This window comes from Rhipicephalus sanguineus, chromosome 4 (assembly GCF_013339695.2).
Source record: "Rhipicephalus sanguineus isolate Rsan-2018 chromosome 4, BIME_Rsan_1.4, whole genome shotgun sequence".
NCBI classification, from domain to species: Eukaryota; Metazoa; Arthropoda; class Arachnida; order Ixodida; family Ixodidae; genus Rhipicephalus; species Rhipicephalus sanguineus.
Window position 1 is genome coordinate 54,787,858 of NC_051179.1, and position 24,527 is coordinate 54,812,384.

The 24,527-nt window shown below is 47.8% G+C and overlaps 2 protein-coding genes across 2 annotated transcripts in view; both read right to left on the reverse strand.

Moving 5' to 3' along the window:
• Positions 1-24,527, reverse strand: part of LOC119388774 (mite group 2 allergen-like Ixo r 2) — a 160,787-nt gene that overhangs the window by 104,517 nt on the left and 31,743 nt on the right. The gene's annotated exons all lie outside the window — the stretch shown is intronic.
• Positions 9,258-23,759, reverse strand: LOC119390014 (mite group 2 allergen-like Ixo r 2). The gene is made up of 4 exons (XM_037657516.2): positions 23,515-23,759; positions 21,507-21,611; positions 16,220-16,392; positions 9,258-9,651 (listed from the first exon to the last, which is right to left on the reverse strand). The coding sequence occupies exons 1-4, from the start codon at positions 23,591-23,593 to the stop codon at positions 9,571-9,573; spliced, it is 438 nt and encodes a 145-aa protein (XP_037513444.1). The 5' UTR covers positions 23,594-23,759; the 3' UTR covers positions 9,258-9,570.

Consider the following 24,527-nt stretch of genomic DNA (forward strand, 5'->3'; position numbering starts at 1 on the left):
GACGTATGTTGGAATCGGATGCTCTCTTGCGATCGTAATTGTCCCGTGCGTGGAGGTGCAGCGTGGTAATCCTAAGCACGTGCGTAGTGCCTGGCCTTGCAAACTTTGGAGGGTGCGGATGTTCGTCTTGCATGTATTGGCCAGCATCGGCAAGCTGTAACGTAAAAATCCCAGAAACAATGCTCTGTAAAGCTGCATCATGGAACGTATCGATGTGCCCCAAGTTTTCCCGCAGAGGAACCGCATTATGTGAACTATGGAAATTAGTCTTCTCTTCAAGTAAACGCAGTGGGCGCTCCACGAAAGATCCCTGTCAATAATCACATCTAGGAAGCGATGGTTCTTCTGGTACGAGACATTTTGGCCGTTGATAATAACAGGATATGGTGTCATGGCCTTACGTGTAAACATGACGCGATCCTCGAGTCCTTGGAGGCTGTCGGAATTGGCGGTCGGATGTTTCAGTGGATCCGCGATTATTTGACGAGGAGGTGCTTCTTTGTGCAGACAGAAGATGGTCCCACTGCCAACCACTATACTTCCCGTGGCGTCCCACAGGGAGGGGTATTGAGCCCCACTTTGTTTAATCTTGTGATGGTCGGCATTCGTGAGCTTTTACCAAGTACTGCTCACATATCAATATATGCTGACGACATTTGCCTTTGGTCTTCGGCTGTGACCCGTCTTCAAGTGCGCGCAAGAGTCCAGCAGGCTGCCACCTTAACCTGCTCATATCTCCGCAAACAGGGTCTTTCTGTCTCTACCGAGAAATGTGCGTTGCGCCCAAGGGTCTTTGCAGAACCTTATGGGGCCACCTTTCGAGATGAGTACCCATTAACAACCGAGCGCCAGGTAGGTGTACTCCTCTACCCCTTTGGAAAAACCGGTGGGTTCCCGGTCGGCACTGGGAATCGAACCCGGTACCTCCCGCATTGGAAGCGGACGCTCAACCATGTAGCCACCGCAGCGGTGGCTACATGGTGGCTAATCGGTATTCGATTAGTATTCTCATTCGATTCGGATGTCATCACCATTCGATTCGTATTACGAGCCCCGAAGCACAAAGACCGTAGCAAGAATGCTGTCTTCCTCTTTCTCTTGTCTCGCTTCACAGGAGATAACACAACATTACCGTCTGGCTGGATCAATCCATCGACTAGCCGTCAAAACGCTTACGAAGAGACAACAAATCGTTTAAGGGCAACTCCAGGCGAATACCTTCCCAACCCCTTTTAATCCATCGCACATTAAATGGAGACTAAAATGAAACAATGAATCAGATAAGAATGGCAAAGCACGCCTTGAAAACTCTAGTGTCGTTAATTTCACCATCATAAGTTTAGTAATAGAAAAGGAACTGAAGGTCAAAGTTTCATTTCTATGTTTAGCGCGGTAATCTTCGAACGTGTACGTCAGCGCTACGTCACGAATTCCAGCGTTTTCTTTTGTTTTTTCGTATGAAGACCACATCGGCTAAACGAGCTTTCCTGAAACTTGGTATGTTTAATATCTGGCACCCTCAGAGGATAATGTACTTTATTTTTACCTCTTTAAGACTACGTAGGGGCTGGTAGACACCGTCAGCGTCTATCACAGGGGTCTCAAACATGCGGCCCGCGTCTTCACACGGAGTAAAATTTTGTGACTTTGCCAAATAGTACTCGCATTATTTTCTCGCCTATTGCAATTAATAGTGCTTTGTTCGAGTAAGCTCCTCGGACGGGACTGGTCTCAAACATCTTTTTTCGTGAGGCACACCACGCGGTTACTATGAGTTGAAACTTCACCGGGGAACGAAAGCTCTATATTTCTGAATCTGCGTCCAGATTTTAGTCATTGTGGTCGCAGTGCTGGGCAGTATCGAAGATACATGTATCTTAGATACTATCTTAGATAATCTTTGGGTATCTTGTATCTGTATCGCGATACGTCTCGCAAGACGTGTACAAGTATCTGCATTTCCGATACATTGAGTAATGTATCGTGTATCTTAAGATACAAGATACTGCGATCGCACCACCACCGCGCGAAACAAAAACTCACAGAGTCCCTTATGCATTCACCTAAGACGACTCGAAGGCGAAAGCCATCTTCATGGTCTTCTCATTCGAGGCGCTCATCCTGCCCCGCCACCCTCTGAAAAATTTATGCACTTAACGGGATTTTGCACTGCCTCCAGGATCGGAGGCGCCTCGGCTGGCTTTGCACTGCCTCCGTGATCGGCCCACCTTTGACCAAGCGATGATGTCGTGTGATGTCGTCACATCGTGTGACGTGGCGTTATGTACCGTCATAATGACGTCACAAATTGTGGTGATCTGTGACGTCATGATGACTTTAAATGGTGACGTCATCATGTGGTGATGCTTTTTTGCATAACTCGTGTTGACGCTGCCGACGCGGGACGCCGGTCAATCTTCGTGTTTCATGAGACATCTAAGGCTTTCGCTTTAAAAATGTTGATTGAACTCCACTTTTCAAGCTGATACTGCTACCACTAAGTCCCCAGAATAAAACTAAAGGCAGTAACATAATTTTATCTTTCCGCCGGAGTCCTCTATCAAGGGCAGGCACTGAGCTCTGCGTGCCAATATTGGTCGAGTAGAGTGACGTGGTCGCTCTCGCTCTGTCTGGACAAAACGAAGAGCGCGAACGTCTATGCCCACTTGACCTTTTGTTTTCTTTTTCATTTTTTTAGTTGTGAGAGTGTCATGACACTTATCCACTTCCCGGTGCCGTGTACTCCAATGCGTGTGGCGCCTATTGCGCTGTTTCTGATGCCGCTATAGTGTTATTATCAAAGTTTCTCTTGCGTGGTGCTTCGTTACGAAGTCTGAAGGATGCAAGAATGGGGCTTGTTTTGCGTCTCGTGGCTTTCATACACCGGCGATTTGAAAGATATCGCGGATGTAAGAAGGAGAAGAATAATAATAATAAGATGTTTTAATGACAAGGAGGAGGAGAGGTCGGCCTGGGAGGCGGGTTTCTAGCCTGCTACTCCTCACGGGGTTAAGGGGAAAAGGGAAAGAAAGAGAAAGAGGGCGGTGTGATGATAGGCGACAATGGTATGGCACAATGAGTCACTGTACACACTGTCTTGCACGGGGACAGGACACACGCAAAAGTCTTTATGCCGCACATGCTCTGAAGACGAGCATCTAAACCTGTATCGCTGAGAAATCTCAATAGGCACTTTAAACTTCGTTGGACCTGGTCTGCATGCTCCCAAGCACCCAAGAGCTTTGCGGATGTAAGTTTGACTTACATGCAATGAGATTGACTTATATGCAAATAAGATTCGAACAGTTATAGCACCCCCGGTACCGATGCTGGATCTAACAGAACAAACATTCAGCTAACAGAAGCTATCTTGGCGTACCGCTCTTTATCATTCAATGAGTTTTTAAAATCATGATTTGATTGTTAGCAAAAGTTCTTTCTTAACTTAGGAGTTCGATAACCAGAAACGTAGGTGCAGTTGCAAATAGCAAGAAGCGAAACTAATTTTGAATACGAAGTTTATAAACAGTGCTAGAGTAGTGCCGGAATAGTTTCCTAATGCAATTACAAACCGCTGAATATAAGCAGCAGCTGCGTTTCAAAGCTTTAATCGGACAGCTTGACTCGCTTATTAGCGAATACGTCCGCACCTACGCTAAATAAGAGCTCGACGGACGCGCTATATGGTACTCCTGTATTCACTTTAAGGAAGAGCTGGTGAACGCGCGGAAAGTTTTCCTTGAGCCCGCTCATGGCGACGCCATGCGTCATCAAAGGTACCGAGACAGTCTTTCGTCTTCAGCTGGCGATTACGTTCAGAAGGCATTTCCGAAGAAGTCATCCTCCTTTGTGCTGGAGCTCACACCTAGTCTTGATGTCCACAAGCCGAGTAGATCTGGACAGTTCGGTTTTGTTGGTTACGAGTACCGCATTACGCTTCGCTTCATCTATAATCAGCGACAACTTGAACCTCGATACCAAGGTAGCCGAAACTATAGCAGGTGCATTTAATAAATTTCGGGAATTTGCTCCCCACTGCAATATACCCCGCGCAAGAAAAGGACCACGTGCGAGGTCAATTTGTCAACGCTTGGCGGGCCGACAGCTGCAACAAAGTCACGTCGGGGCGAGCTCCGAGAAAGGATCTGGTACAAGACGAATGAATTTTGTGTAACTCTGCGAGGATAATTGGAACGAAAAGTAACGAGTAACGTGAAACCTCACGCTACCGAAAAATGGTAAGGAAAGTACGTTACCCGTTACAGTTCCGTTAAAGTAACGCGTTACCTATAACGCCGTTACTTGTAGCGCGTCACCGCCAACACCGCTTGTTGGTGAGCAGCACTCGTGTGTGTCCCCCTCCGTCACTGTCTTATCGTGCTGTTTTATTGCGATAGCAATTATATGGACAGTCTCGGCTGAATTTTGCCGTCGCCGTCGCCGCCGTCATGCACCATATATATATATATATATGCATAAAAGCCCCAAAGAAAAATAATTCAGAAAAATACTTCCGAAGCGCGGAATCGAACCAGGGACCTGTTGCTCCGCAGCAAGTGGCGCTAACCACTACGCCACGAAACGCATATCCCCCACGTAGCTAACGGCGAACGTTATATACACACCCTTTACCGCTGGACGGACTCAGAGACGGCAGGCGCTTATAAGCGTTTCTTCATTACCAGCGAGATGGCGCTAGGAGCGCGACGGGCGCATTTAAAGGGGCCCTGCAACACCTTCCTTAGTTATATTGGAATAGTCTCATGATTGACGTATGACTGTTCACGAGTCATATGCCGCAAAAATTTTTCGAATCCGTCAAGTCTAAGTGGTGTTACCAAATTATAGAGATCACGTTCCGCAGCTTTTCCCTCAACTCAACGCCGCGAGAGAGATGTGATTCTTTATTATTCTTGGTAGGGGGTTATGAGAGAGGAAAAGGAGGGAAAAAGGGGAAGAGTGCTCGATAACTGTCTCTGTGTAGGACACCTCAACCAAAACACTCGTGGGGGGGTGGGGGCGATGAAGGGGGTAGAAAGAGAGAAGAGGATGAGGTAGTGATTGGAACGGAGGCGGGAGAGAAGCGCCCGGTCTACCGTGTCGAGCGGCTTAGAACGGCAAACGAGACGCCTCCCTCCCGCCTCCGCAACACGATCAAACTGCAACACGCGAACCTGAACGAGCGGCTTAGAAAAGCCGCTCGATCAGGCCCGCGCGTTGAAGGAAGGAGATCAGGTCAGGGCCACAAGAGCGCCACGGCGGCGATCGCGCGCGGAAAGCTGCGCGGGGCGTGAAGGGAGGGAGGACGGAGGTGCGAGGAGGCGCCGAAGAGTTACGTCAGCGCCGGCGGCATTTTTTTTCTTCATTTTTTTCTCTCTGGCGTCTCGGCGCAACCACGTGGTCTGTGGCGCCACTTCCGGTCGGCTTGCGTGGTCGTCGTCGAGCGGAGCTCATCGCACCGTGTATCGCGCGTGTTTGAAAACTGCGAGTCGGTTTGGTAATGTTTGGGTGTGCACCTCGAACTGCCGTGGTGTTTTCATCGCTCTGCCAACCATGGACGCAAACCTGCGTGCGCGTTTGGAACGAATGACAGCTGAGATGGGTTTCGACCCACACTGCGATGCACCGCCTCGTCGCACTGCTCACGCTTGAATCGTATTCAACGCGGCAAAGCTGCGTGCACCCTTCTCCCAGTAGCGGTACTTCGATGCTGTTTGCTCTTCGAATGCGGGCGCACAGGGAGTGCGGGCTGACAACGAAGAACTAAAGACTAGATGAAAGGATCGTGGGGCATCGGGCCGGCGCGGACCCATCCCCCGGCTGTCTGCAGCTACCGTGAAAATGCGAGTCTGCTTGGTTGCTGTGTCGCGGTTTCTCGGGAACGTGAGACTACGGGGAGGATACGCCGAGGTACGGCTCGATGACATACTGAACAGACAGCGAACGGGAATCTCGCCATACAGCGAACACAGTTATCCTAAACTAGCGGGCGCCAGCACTGTTATCGGAGAAATGCTACACCGCTGCCTCGGTCGGTCGTGAGAACGTGCCGACGATGCAGCTTCCAGCTGACGAGGCAACACTCAACGGCTGTCACTCTCAACGGCAACCGGCGATGGTCAAAAGCACAGAAATATTCACGATTTCGGCACTGCGCATGGTGAAGAAAACGCAACCACGCAACTACGAGCAGACGAGCTGTCGGTGAGACCAAAAGTGCTAATATTGTTTGTTGGGTGTTTTAACGGCATAACACAATATAAACATACATATTATCTACTTATTGAACTCAAAATTAACAACGAAGGTAATAATGAGGGTGTTATCGTGATTATAACATCAGCCAATGGTGGAACTGCCGACAATCGCGTCATATATTGCGGACTAATACATCATTTGTCGAGAGAAGAGGGAGCGATTTTCAGCTGACTTTTAGAATTTATTGTAAATTCCTGGCCGCTCGCTTCGCTATAATATTTGGCTCGCGTGTTCTCGGGAGCCTCGACTACCGATTGGCAGCGCTTTTTGACCCTGCCTAAAAGTATTGCAGGGCCCCTTTAAAAGTCGTCGGCGAGCTCGCTCGCTTCTTCTTATATTTGCGCAGGGAGAACCTTGCCCTTCCGCTGTCTGCTCGCGCGGTTTTCTCGTGCTGAGGGGAAGAGGGATGTTTCACGCTTTCACCGTGATGTCCGCGCTCATGTTACGAGCGTACGAAAGTCACTCGAGCTCAAGGGACGCCGCTAAACGAACAAACAGAAGATGAGCGCGAACTATCAAGTGTCACAGCTCGACACTTGAAGCACGCTAGTTTCCTTCGCTGCTTCGGCCGCCTTTGCGACAGGAGCGCCGTTCAAACTGAGAGTATCCATTGGTGAGCCTCACTTCGTATAGCATTAGTTTCTTGCTATCGCATTCATTGCTTCGATCTTGCGGCGAAACTGTGACTTTTTTCGTCTCAACATGGTCTGAGTCAAACACTGCGACATTGCGGAGGAAGCGGCATATCCCTGATCTTAACCAACCCTAAAATTGAAAATGTTTTAAGTGATTCAAAATCGCCGTTAATAATTACTTGAGAAGAAGAATAACAAAAACATCTCTCAAAATCATCCAAAATTATACCCTTTAAACCGCGGAGACATGGAAGTGATCTAGGTACCGGCTCACTCTTGCAGTCCCGAGAACGAGGCAGCTCACAATGTGTCTCGAGTATCTACCGGGCGAGCCGTGAGCAACGACTCGAGTCCGCGGAACGCACCGAGAAAGGTCTCATCAGCTACCCGGAAACCACCCAGTTCATTAATCTAGCTAGGCAAATGCTACCGTCCTTTCACAGAAGCCTTACCAAAGCTGAAAATTTTAGGTGGAGATTACTCAAAACCAGTACTCTCCCAACACCGCCGCGTCAGCTAAGACGAATTCACACCCGATTTCTTGAAATGTGGACAGAAAGCCACAGTGGCACGCATCTTTCCGGTACTGCCTGTTAGACCCACCAACCAAAGAACTACAGAAGCTTATAGGCTCGCAAAAGTGGGAGACCCTGCTGACCAGCTTTGCTCCAGAGATACACGTCCTGGTCACATGGAGAGCCCAGGAGCCTACTGAGGGCCATCTGGTGGGGTCGCAGAAGCCATCACTCCCAGCACCGATAATTAAGTTTTATGACTGAACCTGTAAAGGACCACTGCTGATGATCAGGGTGTCGGAACGGAACGAAAACCAAAAACGAAAAACGAAAAAAAAACGATGTTTTTGACCGGAACGAAAACGTAACCGAAACTTTATATATTATTTCGTTCCGGAGTGAAACCGAAATTATTTTAATGGTTTTTCGGTTCACGAAAAAACTTGGAAATCCGGACCAATTGAGGTCATGCAACGTGAGCAATTATGCACATCTCAGAGTACAGTATTACCGCGTACCTCAGGCACAAATTCCAATTTGTGCGAAAAACGAAAACAGTTGCAATCAGATATGTCTACATTAACGCAAGTGAACTCTTGCGCGCCTGTCACGCAGGCCAGTGTGGAGAGGGCATTGTCGGCACCGAAGTTCGTTACAGCGAAAGCTGTTATGAGATCACAACAGCCGATATTGGCGCCATAGTTGTCCGCCGCTGCCGGTGTCCGTAACCGCTATCGCTTGAAATAAGAAAAAAATTTCTAGGATCGGATGGGATTTTAACCCGCGCCCTATGCGTGGCAGTCGAGTATTCCACCACAGTATCACGCTGGTGCTTGTAACTTCTTCGCAAAAATACTCTATGCAGGCGTCAATCGTGTTAACATATGTTGTATAGCGTGGCAGAAGAGTAAAATAGCAATCTGGCGTCACACAATGCGAATTGCTCAAGTAGTCGGTCGTTGAATGCTTTCAACTCGTTACAAAGGGCTCAGCCATAATTCTTCATCGTCATTAGCCACAGCACAAAGGGCACATAGTGCCTCACAGATGTGTAGCAGGTACCACGATTCTCCGAAGAATGAGGAAAAATGGCTTAGTGGGTGTTTCGCTACTTCAGAAGAATTATGATGATGTATGGCGTAGCGGGTACCTTGCACGTGTACTTGTATTATAGTTTTCCCAAGAGAGTACAGAACGGTATCTAGAAAGGCCGCTGTTCCAGCTTACGCTGTGACCGTGCTACGTGTTCCGCGCAGGCCTGGCGATTTTCTTTATTAGATCAGCGGTCTCGCATAGAGAGTGCACTCAATGACGTGCTGCTTTTGAGATCGTTCTCCCTTCCTTGACACAAAGCATTCAGCCCGCTAAAAAAAGTCGTAATTGACTTTTCAGAAAATAAATACCACGACTTTGAAGGGTATAGTGCCAGTTGGTAGGAATTCGTGGTACAGTTACTTCCACTCATCTGAAGGACATGGAAAGAACGTGTTTTACCCCTGTCCCACTTTCTTAATTAAGAGGAGCGCAGGTAACTGTATCACAAATCCAATGTTTTTTTATGATTACATTGACTTCAAATTTTTGCATTAAAAAAACCGTTACGAACCGTTATGGAACATTTTTTTTTTCGTTTCGGAACAGAAACGAAACGGAACGTTTTGCGGTGGAACGAAACTAAAACCGAAACGAAAAACATTTCTTTCCGACACCCTGCTGATGATGAAGTTTCCATCCTACCCTGAACCTCTACCTCATTTTGATAACCACAGATCGCGCATTTCTTTTTTGTCTGGGCCCACACTCCACAAATACGGGGGGATTAGTGAACTAGTTGACAGTAATATCACTGTGACAGAATATTTATTGAAGCTTATTGTCCGATAGTGGTAGAAGTATAAAACTTTATTTGTTGCTTATTTGTATGAAGCTCTCAGTCCAGGGCCCTATTCACTGCTGCATTACAATTGGTCCGTTAAGTCAGTCTTCGCTTTTCGTCAAGGACTGTGCTGGAAAGAGCGGCTTCCCACTGGGAGGGGGAGTGGGGAGGATGAGGAAGTGCCTACAGCGAACACCGCCCAAAGTTGGACTTTACGTATAACGCAGTGCGCATGGCATGTGCGACGGGTGGCTGCACAGTGCGGGGCAAAACTGACGTTGCTGGTTTATTCAATCAGGACGGGTGTCTTGGCGCAGACGCTGACGCCGTCGTCGCCCAACACCTTGAGCGAGACGTATGTCTTCATCTGCAAAGGGGGAGAAAAAAAAAGTTTATTTTCACACCCGCAAGAACTTCGCGACGACGTACAGGTATCTCTTCGCTTTTGTTTTTCCCACCGAAATTTAACGCGACTAGAAGCGCTCGAAACGTTGAAGTACTTGTGTAAAATTAAGAGCTATAAGCGAGAATTGTTGACGAAGTGCTTACGGTCTGCTTAGAGGCCTTATTTGAGACGCTAGAAAAGTTTATCCGCTTTCCACGGAAGAACAAAAAGGACACATATATTTCAGTGTTAAGCTAAACGAGCACCACTATATGTGAGTGATTTACGCTGAAAGTTTGAAATGTGTGCCGCTTAATAATAATAATAATAATTGTTGGGGTTTAACGTCCCAAAACCACGATGTGATTATGAGAGACGCCGTAGTGGAGGGCTCCGGAAATTTCGACCACCTAGGGTACTTTAACGTGCACCTAAATCTAAGCACACGGGCCTCAAGCATTTTCGCCTCCATCGAAAATGCGGCCGCCGCGGCCGGGATTCGGTCCCGCGACCTTCGGGTCAGCAGTCGAACACCACAACCACTAGACCACTGTGGAGGGTGATGTATGCGTAGCTTAACATGGCCTCCGCTATCGGCACCGGCTGCGCCCCGCTGCCTGTGCCGATCGCTGAGGCAACGAGCTTAAAGGGACACTAAAGGTAAATAACGATTTATGTCAGAGTGAAAGCTCAATGTATGACAACGTCTAAAACGGCAGTATTATCAACAGCAGTGCCCTACTTACCGAGAAATTAAGCTAAATGTATCTAGAGTCACTGTATATGCTACCTTTAGGTAGGAGAGTTGCGCATAGGTCCGGCTAGCAACCACATATATGCGGTGAAGTCACACTCCGTTTTTGGAGGCGACATGCCTACCGTGTCGCTGATCAACATGTCTGGAGTGTCGAAGGTCAGCGATAAACATTGGCTGCCGATGACTAGTGTTAATCCAAATCGGTGCAGCGGCGGCGTCAAGAAATATAAAAATTGGCCCAAGCGGCAGCTTCTCCGCAATGCATGGTTGCTAGTGGCGTTGGAAGACAGATGCGCAACTCTGCTACCTAAAGGTAGCATATACAGAAATTCTAAATGTATCACACAATGAGCGCCACGAGTGGGACATTTTGGAAGTGATCCCGATGACGTGGGAGAGTCTGAATGCGATGAATCACTAGTAATCAAACTAGCAGCAATAAAAAAAGAACCTTCCGTGCATCAAGAGACATAATAAAATGCTGCTTGTTCGTTTCTGTTTGATTCATGTAAAAATGAACCTTTGGCGTTGCCATGGTGAACGGCGCGCGTGGTTCAAAAGTTCCGTTTTCGCCGAACTGCGCTTCGCCCGGCGCCCTGCTTCGCTCACGCGGTCACGTCTCAGTGGTAGTTTCGGTATCACGTACTGCCGCGTGTGTTTTGCACGCTCGTGAAAGTCGCTCTGACAGAAAGTTCGACAAAATACCGCATGCATGTGATGTTGCCAGATGCCCGAATGGTGCACGCCGCCAGTGCACGCCACCGCGCAGTAAAGGCGGGCAACCTTGGGCACGGCAACAGTGACGTGCGAAAGATTGCTTTCAGGCGGGTGACTTGAAGTGCGCTAACGCGATACGGACCACTAAAACGTGATTTTATTTCAAAAGAAGCACTTCCTCGGCTCAAAAGTAGCACTACGAGGTTTCTGGACCACTGTTTGAACAATCAACGTCGAAAGTTTAGCTTGAAATAACTTCAAGTATAGCCGATTAAGTGTCAGGAATAATGAGAAAAAAAAGAAAAAGAAACACCGGATGCTGCCATTATCTTAGAACAGAGTGTCGGAACGGAACGAAAACCGAAAACGAAAAACTAAAAAAAAAACGATATTTTTGACCGGAACGAAAACGTAACCGAAACGTTATTTATTATTTCGTTCCGGGGTGAAACCGAAATTTTTTCAATCGTTTTTCGGTTCACGAGAAAATTTCGCAATCCGGAACAACTGAGCTCATGCAATGTGAGCATATCTCAGGGTATAGTATTAGCGCGTACCTCAGACAGGAAATCCAAAGCAAAGATATGTTGAAATTGTGCGAAAAACGAGAACAGCGGCAACCAGAGATGTTCATATTAACGCAAGTGGACTTTTGCGCGCCTGTCAAGCAGGCCAAAGTGGAGAGGGCATTGTCGGCGCTGATGTTTGTTACAGCGAAAGCTGCTATTAGATCACAACAGCCGATTTTGGCTCCATAGTTGTCCGCAGCCGCCGGTGTACGTGACCGCTATCGCGTGGTATAAGAAAAAATTAAATGAGAAACAAATTTCTAGGATCAGCGCCCTCTGAGTGGCAGTCGGGTCTTCCACCACAGTGTCACGTTGGTGCTTATAACTCCATCGCAAAAATACTCTACACAGGCGTCATGTGGGGCAAGGAATCGCGTTAACATATGTAATATAGGGGTGGCAGAAGAGTAAAATAACAACCAGTCATCACACAATGCTAATAGCGCAAAGAGTGTGTGGTTTAATGCTTCCCCCAGTGTTGCGGAGTTACCACTCCGGAATTGGAATGACTCCGGAATCTTCAACATTTCCGCGACCCCGCAATGGAATGGGGACAGCGCTCGGAAGAATGGAATGGGAATGGAATTACGTCTTTTTCCGATAATAGAGGACGTTTTCGTCTACGTGCTGTTTTTCAAGCTTCAAACGTTAGTGAGTCAGAGCCTCGCAAGTTAACACTAAAGCAGTATTTTTAAAATGGCTTAGCTGATTACAAGCATGATACATTTATAAGCAACGCGCCTACTACAAACGGAGGCATAAGTTAGTGTACAAACAAATGCATTATCCCAGCAGATACCGAAAGGAGAAACAAATTACCCCTGCGCGTTGGTTCCCATTGATACCCCCACACGAAAGTGGCGAATACTCTATGCACAGCCTGACCTTTATCTCACGAGCAGTTCAGTACCTGACACACGTAAATAATTTTTGCGACAAGGAAGACATTGCATACCTACGCACAGGCGAACACAGAAAGTTCTCCTCACCCCATTCATGCTTGCGAGACGCGTTTGACAGGTATGAGTGCTGACGGGCAGTGCGGCCCAGTGTTCCGTATTCGATGCGAAGGCGCTTTTGTCAGCATAAAAATACGCTATGTCGTCATTTCAGCATTAACAGATTTAAGCTTAAACAATATTGAAACACCACCATTCGTTCAAACATGTTGACCACGCAAATACTATCGGTAGCGGGAGAACTGCCCCTATGGGAATTAGTAGGGTGGTTGTACTGCACGATATATGTCCCCAAGCTACTATTCCTCGACCTTGGCAACGTGTTTTGCGTACTTTTGCAGTTCTTAATGCATTTGATGACATCAGCTTTATGGGGCGTTCATTCTTAACTCGATAAAACTATCAAGATGCCTTTCCTACGTTGAGGAATTACATGAATGGAATCGGACTGTCAGGCCATTCCCTGAATGCCAATGGGCTGAGTTTCTTTCATTTTTTTCATTTTTTTCCGCAACACTCCTTCCCACCCACTGAAAAGTGCTCAGCCATAATTCTTCATTATCAGCCACAGCACAAAGTGCAGATAATGCCTTACAGATGTGTAGCGGGTACCGCGATTCTCCGAAGAATGAAGAAAAATGGCATAGTGGGAATTTCGCTACTTCAGAAAAATTGCGACGATTTATGACGTAGTGGGTACGTTGCATGTTTATTTATATTAGTTGCCCCAAGAGATAACAACGGGCTCTACAAAGTCCGCTCTTCTAGCTTTTGCTGTGACTTGCTGCGTGTTTCACGCAGGCCTGGCCATCTTTTTATCAGAACACACTCAATTACGTGCTGCTTCTGAGATCGTGCTCACTCCCTTAACACAAAGAATTAAGCCAACTGAAAAAAATCGTATTTTTCTTGTGAGAAAGACTTTGAAATGAATACTGGTTTGTGCTAGTTGGTAGGAATTCGTGGTACAGTTACTTCCGCTCCTCTGAAGAACGTGTTTTACCCTTGTCCCACTTTAAGAGCAGAGCAAGTAACTAAATCACAAATCCAATGCTTTTTAAATGCGAAGCATTTCTTAGCGGACCTTTGGCACTTTGAGCGTTTCTATCTGCGTATCTATCTATCTATCTATCTATCTATCTATCTATCTAGCAGCCTACGTCTGGGTGTTCTTACGATCGCCCCCTTAGCTTGGTGTAGACCAAAATTAGCATGGGAGGGTAACAGGATTTCACGAATATGACTGTCGGTTCATTAAATTAATAACGTGAAAATCCTGTCGCGCACGTCGTCAAACCCTTTCCCCAAGACACGTGTGGCACATACCCGTTTACCACGGGCCGCGGTATACGGGTATGCGCCACAGGTGATTGACACTTTTATCTACCCAGAAACGGCAAGAACAGACATTGGAAACTCAAATGCGAGAGCGTTAATGAAAACCAAGATCGGCAGCGTTGACCCGACGAATGGGAAGAATGAAAATTGGGATCCCAGCAGGAATCGAACCCAAGCATTCTGCGTGGCAGTCAGGTATTCTACTACAGAGCCACGCCAGGTCTGTAGACTGATCAGGAAAAACAACCTATGCAGGCGTAGTATTGGTGCAACGTCATTTGTGGTTGTGGTGCTGGCTATTTAATTTTGCACGAAAGCAATAAATACTACATGATACTCCTACGATGTGTACTCCTACGATACAGGCGTCATATCAGATTAACGTCGGTGGTTCCAGTGTTGGCTCCGCTTTTATAGCAGTCTAATAAACATTGCATTTGTATTCCTGTGATTCAGCAAGCTATATTGAAGCATTGTTCGACCCCGGAGGAATACAGTAACGAAAGTTAGGTATGATATTCACATCATCGCACCGTAAAGTGAACTTAGTCCGCAAGAACGACGCAGTGTCCTCTTCATTTCTTAGGAGGCTGGGCGATGGCCTCATGCCGACCGAGGATGATGCCAGATTGATTGACAGCCGCTTTGTAGACTAGGCTACGTAAGCCACATACGCCCAGGTGGTCTACGAATATGAAAGCGTCATCCACTGATGTTGGTCTACGTAGCACTATCCAGGCCTACCAGCCTCGATGGCCTATATCGACAGACAATTTGTTGAGGAAATGACCGAGGCATTCACAATTTGCAACAGCTGTACTCTACCTCATACTTCACTACACATGAACCCCTCATCTCCGCTATCACGACCGGATCCGATAACAAGGCAAGACCAGCTGCTGGTGCTCACTGATCACGGTGATGTTGACCTTGTTCAAGAACTGTCAAGAACCTCTTCCACACATGCACACGGGCTCGTGAAACGTGCGTGCGTTCTTCATCATAAGGAACAAGTATAAGCACTACATATCAGCTTACCGCTTCTGGTGTTGGTAATAGCCACGTTGCCGTTGGCAGCGTTACCCAACTGTAAACAACTGGTTAGATAACACATATGTGGCTCTTCAACATATATGTGCCCATATAAAATTTACACATATCTTTAGCGTCATTTTGTAACGTTTCGCTCAGTAAAAAATTACGCCACAGTCACCTTCCCGCCGCATGCTTCGCATAACATCGACTCCCAAGGTACGTGAGATCTGCCGAATTTTTAACGATTGCTTTACCTTTTTCATACTTTCTTTTTTTATACAAAGAAAAAAAAAACCCGTTACGAACTGTTACGGAACGTTTTTTTTTTCGTTCCGGAACAGAAACGAAACGGAACTTTTTGCGGTGAAACGAAACTAAAACCGAAACGAAAAACATTTCGTTCCGACACCCTGCCTTAGAATGACCCCTCTACGCAGACAACCAGGACATCTTAATGTATCGGCCGCCCCCCCCCCCCCCCGCCAGTCACCTAAAAGAGGGTTGGGGGCGCAAAGTCTGCACCATACTTTGACTTAGTAGAGAGGGGGCGCTGTGATACCCACTCCCCCCCCCCCCCTCTTAACGAGGAACTCTGCGCACGCCTATGCTTCTCTCTACAGATGATGACATATACCCAAATTACTGCGCCATATACCCAAAGTCATCGCCATTGGCTGATTTGAGCATCATGAGCTGAATAGTTACCGTGGTCTCCGCGAGATGCCGCCACGTGCCCGCGCGCGCGTTCGCGATCACACTGAAAGTCGGTGCTTCGCGCGTTCGAAGAAAAAAAGAAAGAAAAGAAAGTGCCCAAGATCATGACGCGCGCTGACGAAGGGCCGCATCTTCTTGCCCCCTTGCCATCCCTCTCCCTGCGTAGCTTTCAGTGCACTAGCTGGTACGAGAGGAGAGAGAAAACGCTTGAAGCGTGTGACAGATCCCTGTAACTCCGCTCGCACTTGACGGATTCTAAATATTTTTGCGACGTATTCGTGAAGCGTCATGCGCTAATAGTGAGACTATTTCATTATAACTCAGAAAAGTGTTGCGGTGTTCTTATAAGTAAATACACCAGACTGTTCTTACCGAGCGACTATATATACACTAGCAGGAAAACGTCATTACAAAAATAACGCCCTCCGTACGGCCACTAGCGACCTCCGCAGTTCACTTACCACGGGTGCGAATTCAGGCACGAACACTTCCATGACGCCGGAGTAGGTCTGGCCCTTGCTGATCGGACACTCCACCATGTTCTTGCACAGATCATTCTCCAGGCCGGGAACCGGAAGTTCGACACCGAACACGCTGATTTTGGCATCCAGCTTGGCCGTCGCGGTGTCCTGATCTGCAGAGTTGGCGCAAGAAACGGGTTGATCGGCAGGGAAAAAGAAATATATTCGAGCTATTGCCCTACGGTTCATCAAGAGAAATAGGCGGTTACTATAATCGGTGACAGTAAGAATAGAAAGTGAAATTGTCTGTGCGTAAAATGCGCGTCCAATCGCGGCCGCTCTTTTCTATGACGTAAAGGTTAAGAAGAACCGATCAAAAATGCAACATCGAGTCGTTCGCTGAGACGATAGGCTATAGGCACCGCTGCACCGCTGCACCGGCAGCCGCCATCCAGATTTCCCTTGTCATGTTTCTTTCTTCCCAAAGAAGGTATCTCGTGCTAGTATTCGCACGTACAGGGTTGTTAAAAAGTTCCCTGGCCACTGTCCCATGTATCCCTATGGAAGCGTGGCCTGGGAACTTCTGACCCGTCCTGTACCTCAGCGCATAGGCGGGCGCACCGGGGGGGGGGGGGGGGGGGCAGGGGGGGCGCCCCCCCCCCAATCACCTAAGAGGGGGGCGCAAAATCTGCTCCGTACATTGACTCTTCTAGTCACCTAAAAGGGGGGGGGGGCAAAATCTGCCCCATACATTTACTTAGTAGGGTGGGGGGGGGCGCTGCGATGAACCTTCGCCCCCCCTAATGGCGAACCCTGGGCACGCCTATGCCTCTCGCAAGTCGTCATTCGATGCAGTAGAAGTTTGTGACTGCGCCGCTTTTGAAGTATACCGAAGCGGAATGCGCTCGGAGTGTTTACTGCGTACCATCGTTTTGATAGCGGCAAGTTGCAACGCGGCATGTGTTTCTTTAATCGCTCGGATACACCGATCATATCGCCTGAGGATTACCACACTCGCCGATTTTTCTTTTTTTTTAGCTACTTGCACCGCAGCGCACAGGCACGCTAAAAAAATGCGAAGTGCGGCCTCGAGGGCGGAGCTTATATATGTTGCAACCGACTATAAATGAGTACTTGCACGGCCTACGTGATATGCGAAATCACGAAGGCCGTGTTGCTCCTCGGCGCGCATATCCGGTTATACCATAGTTCGTTTCGAGTGGCATCTTCAAACTGCAGGACGATCACTCCATTTCTTTAACATAACACGAGTGACCGATTTAGAGGGATCGACATGATTAACGAGCCCATAATTGTGCTGTGCTATGCGCCCATGAAACTGACCCTCCGCCGTCGTCGAATCGTATAACGGGCCGTATGTGAAAGAGAATATTTGTATCACGTAGATTAAGAGAATAAGAAATAAAATGGTAGCAGAGAATGCGTGATAGATAACCATCTGCCGTTACAAGAAGTGCTAGGCAGGCACCCTCGCATATATCGTTATTATTTTTTTAATAATTACTTGCTATTGCCCCCAATGCCTTAAATATCTTGGACATGACACCAGTGCTCTGTCATGTAGCAAGTAAATCTTTTCACGGCGAAGCTTCGTGTGGCTACGGTTCCGTGAGTTTATTCTTTTGCGTCAAGAAAAACGTATGTGCCATACAAATTCGGCGAACCCACCCGCATCCTGACAGATCAATGAAGGCCTGTTTTCTTTTTTATTGAAATAAAAAAAATTATGAAGGAGTTGTCGCCGGTTCTTGGCGAATGCTACCAATTTTCACTTGGTTGTTAGGATAAAAAAATTGGCCGCGTATCTGCGTGCTTCGCTGCAAATGTCGTCTAAAGACGATAGAAGAGGCGCTGCGTGAGATATGGACGCCATCTGGCAATACGTCGGGAAACATGAGTGCTGTGTTGCGGGCTGGTAGTCCCGGCGCAGCGGCAGGCGAACACCGGCGGTGACCAACGCGACCGGTGGGGACGCCGGCCAGCCCGAACACGCTGTTTGGCGCGATGCGCCGAAGGAGAAGAAACGTCCGCACTCAACGAGTACTCTCCACAAACTCTCTTACTTACACGTCGCCTGGGTAAAACAGGAATGCCAGACCGGCGCCCCCTGTCATTCGTACAATGCAATACTGAACCGAAACCGAAACACAACATGAGCTTGTGCAGAGGGCACGGAGGAAGACAAGTTTCAGCGCAGTCGCATTTTCAGCGCACCTTAAAGGGGTGGTGCCATCAAATTTCGAGGCTATAACAAGCCTGTTGTGGGTTTCCTCTGTATGCAAGGACATTCCACACGAAGGGTCGGACACAGCAGACGTTTAGAATATATTTTAATTCACTTTCAAAGTGTACCTAAATGCCCATTCTCCCGATCGAAACCCATCGCTAGCGCGCCAACGCTCACGTAGATCTGTAGGAAGGGCAACGAAAGTTGTAGTGACGTCACACCAAATCTGCTGTAGTAACGTGAGTGACCTCCGGACCTCCGCCACTTCTGCAACCTACGTACCGGCTGTGGTGAACTAGAATATATTCTAATTCACTATAGTACCGGCAAAGCATCGGTTGCTACATCACTCGCCGAGTTTCGATTGCTTCCTGGCTAAGTGCGTCACAGCCTTGTGTGGTCACGTGACCACGCCTCCTACACTTCTACGTCACGGCCCAACCTCGGCGCCCAGAAACCGAAACCGAAAGTTGTCCACATGAAAACGCGATATTAAATTATTTAGCGAGAATACATGAATCTTGGCGCGTGCATCGTGCTTCCTGGAGCTATAGGAAACGCTTACAGCAAAGAACGCGCAAGCCACAAATTTGGTGGCACCACCCCTTTAAGAAACTAGGGTTGTAACATTGTAGGGCGAGTAGGGCCAGAAGGACCGTCACGACGAAAACCTGCCTCCTCAGTCGTATTCGCCTGGAACGTTGGTGTGGCTTTGCGTTCCCTCCTCCGCTCCTGGCCTTTCCACAAAGCTACTGCCTAAGTACGAAGGCCCCTACCGCGTCCTACGTCAAGCATCCCTACGGGCCGCCGTCGTCGCGGCCGCGAGACTGTTCACGTCGATCGACTGAAGCCGCATTATGACCCACCAGTTGTACCTGTTCCTTAGGTCGCCAGGATGGCTCCTTTTCCGCGGGGGAGTGATTTGTAACATGGTAGGGCGCAGACAAGAACAGACAAGAACGCCTGCGAAAGAAGACGAAGACGGTTGTTGTTGGCGCTCGCGCTTGCTCGGCTTGGACCGCTGATCGCTTCAGCTGTGGCAATCTTTTAATAAACGCGTTACTGTCTCAACGTTAAACGCATACCATCAAGGTCTTTAAAATTGCGTATATATGTATTTTCTATTAAAGGAACACACCACCTAATACTTACCTAATGATGTTACGCCTCAGATATGCGTAATATTTACTTTTGATCGACAACGTTCACAAGTATGAACAGTCGTACCTGTTCAAGATGGGTGGGCGGTAAGCAAGTGGTTCAACTTTGGCCGGTTGGCTGAATCGGGTGACGTGCCGACAAACAGAAAGACAGACAGACAGATAGAAAGACAGACCGAAATTTCTGCGTTTAAGTTCCCCAAGAAAGACTATCGTCTTTAAAACACCTTGAGTAGGAAAAAGAATACATATACACAGTCCCGCGTTTGGTGAGCTGATCAGTTCTCGTTTTAACACAGCGCGCATACAGGCACGGTGCACACTTTCGATGTGCACTCATAACTCGATCTAACGAAACCAGATTTTGCGAAGTTCCTGATCTAACGAAGAAATTTCCATTCCCTGACAAGTACACAGAGAGAGAGGGAGAGAGAAGGAATCTAGGAAAGGCAAGGAGGTTAACTAGACTACGTTCAGTTTGTTACCCTGCTCATTGGGAGGAGAATAAGGGAGTAAAAGAGAGAGAGATACACCTTTCACAACACACACACAGTGCAGCGTATCACAGGCGGTCGCTCCATTCTGTTACCTTCAAGTACCGCAGGAGGGTTCGTGTGGGTTTCTGGGCTGGTGTGCGGTGATGTCAGGATCCCCAGTTCTTTCCTTCAGTAAAAGGCCGATCATCAAGTCTTCCCAAGGCACACGGGAGAGTAGGATTCATTGCTGCCATCAACCCGAAATTACTAACTAACTTGGCCACCACACGCGATTTAACGAAGTTTTTCCTGAAATATCGGAGTGGGAATGCGGTGATTTCCTTCTAATTGCGACAGAAGCATGGTTTTTCTTCGAACGTGCGCTCTAATGATATCGCGCTATAGCATATAAAGGCCCTAGTCACGACCCTAGCTTCCTTTTGATATGGCTGCACGCCGCACCTATGCACGAAACAATGGACGCAGCAGTCGGTAGAGCTAGCTCTTACGTACCGGATGGTGCTAGGAGCGGCGGAGGTGGCTTTCGTTATTTCGTGGTGTATGCGGCATATAGCATTGACGGTCTCCTGGCGAATGTTTCGCTGGCCTGCTCTCATAGTCGATGCATTAGTTCTCCGCGTCTTCGCATATTGGTAGCCTGTCATAGCTTCATGGGACCGTATACCTTGCCTGCATCGCCCGGACATATGTTCCCCCTTGGTCTGAGCGACATGAAATGCTCGATGTGCGGGCCGCCCTCGGGCTGCTCTCGCGGACTTTTCACACGCGCAGGCGTGGGTTAGCGGCAGAAACAACGCCGTGGTTGGTATTAGATGTCGCCGCGTTATAATTTTACATTTCTAAGCACTCAAATATCTCTTACTCGATATCACGAACTTTCAGATTTAAATAAATAATTCGAGAGTGGTCGTTGCTTCGTTAAGTCGAGTAGCAACTGTAGTGCGCTTAGCATTCATCACAAATATTAACGTCTTCAAAAAAAAAAAAAGAAAGTCGAAGCACTTTCATTGCTTTGTGATTTATCGCTGGTGGCCATGGGCCCACTATTTTCGCGAGTGAGAGCGTTCGCTCAGAGTCCAGCTGGTGGAGTTCCTGTTCGAGTCACTGTCTATGTGTGATGTGCTTGGTTGGGAAAGTCTTCAAGCCGCATGACCACACTGCACAGGGCTGGTGGCTTTCCGCCCCTTTCGCATTGGTTGCTCCCAGTCAGAGAGAGGAGGGAGGCCCATGAGAGACGGGTGGGAGGCCATCTTCCCGGTGCGGGGCGGCAGTGTCGCTTGAGAATAAATAGGCCCTAAGAGGCATGCCACAAATCGAGAGCGTCTCTCTACACAAAGCAAGGCAGATAACGAGCCAAGAGGGAAAAGTGAGGCAGAACGCACCAGAGGTAACGGTGAAGTAGACCTTGGGCTTCGTGCCGCGCTTCATCACGCAGGGGTCGGAGTCGCAAGGCTCTATTTGGGCTGAGAGGACCTTCGCCTTGCTGCCTGTAAAGATGTAGAGTATTATTGCAGGCTTGTTGGTACATACTGAGAGAAGAGAGAAAGGTTTATTGTGGCAGAAAAGCTAAGAGGTCGGCCTGAATCAGTCTTCTGGCCTGCTACGCAGCGTTAGGAAAGGGAAGGGGGTGGGAAAGAGAGGAGAGAGAGAGAAGGTGTTGATGAGGATGAGGAGGAAGGTGGCGATGAAGCAAAACCTTGAATGTCCAGAAATTATTTACAGTCTCTTGTCGAGTTCTGTCTCGCGCAAAAACTTGTCCAGCGCTTTCAGAATATCGCGCTGATGACGAGGTGGTGTGGTCCCAACAGAACCTTTTCTGAAACTTGTTGTTTCGTAGACTTCAACAAGACGGTGACCATCGGATGGTTATTTAAAAACAAGAATGCGCAAATAAAGAAAAAAAAACATATAGCAAACTTTGCAATAGAACGCTCACACGCACACACCGCTTCTTATATAGTTACACACGTATATAGCTATCGTACACGTATATAGCAGATAGTTTTTTCTCAAGCTTTTGTTTTGCTTTCATTTGCGCGCTTTACGCATTCCAGAAAAATGTGACGAACATTCTCATTTTCCTGACCACAGCAGCATTCAGGTGAGTTGGCTATCAAAAGTATATTGATGTTTGTCATTCGTGTCCTAATTTTTTTTTAGGCATATTTCGCTTTCCGTGGTCCTTAAATGGCCAGAAAGTCCTATACTTCGCGGCTAATAAAAAAAAAGATGGAATAGAACACCCACATATGTCTCTAAATTGTGGGCTGTAGATTGCACTAAAACTTCGTTTTCCTCTCGCGTGAGAACACGAAAAGTTCCCACGGAGAAATCTCTCGAATGAATAATTCAACGAAAAGCTTCTACACAGCGACAAATTCCAAGTGTTCGCGTGCTCAACTTCATTTTTTTTCTTGCTTGTGGATCAAAGAAGAGACATTTTCATGAGAGAACCGGGGAACAAGCATCTGCCTTTTTATTCGCTCTTCCTTCCTTCGGCGTTTCCCTCTTTCCACTTTCCCTAGGATAGGGTAGCAGACCAGAAGCTTCTCTCCCGGTTAAATCATTCCTGCCTTTCCATCATTTCTATCTCTCTTTCTTAATACAATTTTTCTACATCGTTTGGGGGAGGAAAAAGAGCGGGAAAGACGGGGAGGCTAGTCAGTGTATATACCGTATGGCTACTCTGTGCTGTGGAGAGAGGTAAAAGGAATATAAAAGAACTCGAATGCAGCGTTGCTTTCAGAATTTGTTTTAGCGACACATAATTGTTTCTGACTCAAAATATCACCCTCTTGCGCTAAGGATAATAATTGTTAGTATGGTTTTACGTGCCAAAACCACGATATGATTATGAGGCAAGCCGTAGTGGTAAGCTCCGGATGTTTAGGCCATCTGGTGTTCTTTAACGTGCACTGACATCGCACAGTACACGGGCCTCTAGCATTTCGCCTCCATCGAAATGCGCCGCCGCGGCTGGAATCGAACCCGCGACTTTCGGACCAGCAGTCAAGTCTTGCGCCATGGAAATTGCGAGTGGAATAGATGCAGTATGAATGGAAGCAGAGAACACGAACGGGAAATACACGCTAAAATCGCAGACAATATTTACATTTCAGTTGCTCTGCCTCTCTGTGCACACTTTATAACAAAATCCGTTAATCAGTGCATATATCATAATCATCACCCAGCACCTGGAGTAGCAAGTGAGGCGAATAGCCAGGCTAACATCTCCAGCATCTCATTAAAACATTTCTTTCTCTCCGCTTCAGCCACAATGTCGCACGAGCTAAGCCGTTAACTTACTTTTCCAACTAGCACCCGCCTTCCATTAAGTGAATTTCGTTTACTCCTTATAGAGAAAAGTCAACGCCCGATTCCCCAGCTTACCGCAGTCTTCGTAGTTGATGTCCCTGCGCTGTCCAGCGGCCAAGCCGCACAGGAGAAGGCAAGCCACGAAGCGAATCATGGTTGATGGCAAGTTCTAAACTTCTCGGCAACAGAGAGTACGGTATGCGGGCGCTCTGCTGTTGTCGCTGTGAGCATGTACTGTCAGCTCCTGTGGTCACTGCAATTTATATACACGCCCCCATTAAGAGAGGCGCATAAGCGAAGTCTGCTGGAGACGTTCACAGGTCATTGTTAATGGCTGATAGACACCTGATGACTCTTCGACCTGCTTATCGCCTGAATGACGTGCGATCGACGTGATTGCAGGATGGGATAGAGACACCTTAGTGGCGTTACGCTATAGCTAGCTAGGTTCAAGGTGATAGACAACGGAGATAAAAGCAACAGAGAACCGGGACTTATCTTGTCGCCATTTAGATTCATTGATTGTCCATTGTGTTTTCGACATTTATTGCAAGGATATGTGCTCTTGGCTCACATCCACAGTCGGTGCCTTCGGTGTCCATCGCTGGAAACCTGCAGTGATTTACGCCATTTTACAGAGGGAAAAGAATTCGCAGTGCCGCGCAAGGAATGAATACGTTTAAAATGCAAACGGAAGCGCCACGACCGGATAGCTCGGGAAAGGAGTAGTGCTCGATGCCCCTACGATAGCCGCTACAAATGTTTACCTTCTTAGCCACTATACCTAAACTTTATACTTTATACAGTCCCTAGAATATATTGGCCAGTCTGCTGTCTCCGCTCTCTGCTGCGGCTGTTCCGTGGACCACGCGGCAGTCGCACTGCGAGAAATCGGGAGCTGGGTGGGCTGCGGCGCAGAGGTATATACCATCGCGCTCTCCCGCTCGCGTCCAAGGTCCGCGGTGTCCCATTTATTGGTAGAAGTTAACGTTGTCTATCTCGTCTGTGCGTAAGTAAGGAATACTCCAGCCTAAGCCAAAGTTGAAGGGTGCGAAGCCTGACGTAACAGTAGCTGTCAAGTGATAAAC

Excerpts from the sequence above, each read along its gene's own strand:
- LOC119390014 (XM_037657516.2), bottom strand. The coding sequence starts at position 23,593 with ATGATTCGCTTCGTGGCTTGCCTTCTCCTGTGCGGCTTGGCCGCTGGA. Across the intron at positions 21,612-23,514 it reads CATCAACTACGAAGACTGCG|GCAGCAAGGCGAAGGTCCTC; the intron begins GTAAGCTGGGGA and ends ACATCTTTACAG. Across the intron at positions 16,393-21,506 it reads CTACTTCACCGTTACCTCTG|ATCAGGACACCGCGACGGCC; the intron begins GTGCGTTCTGCC and ends CCAACTCTGCAG.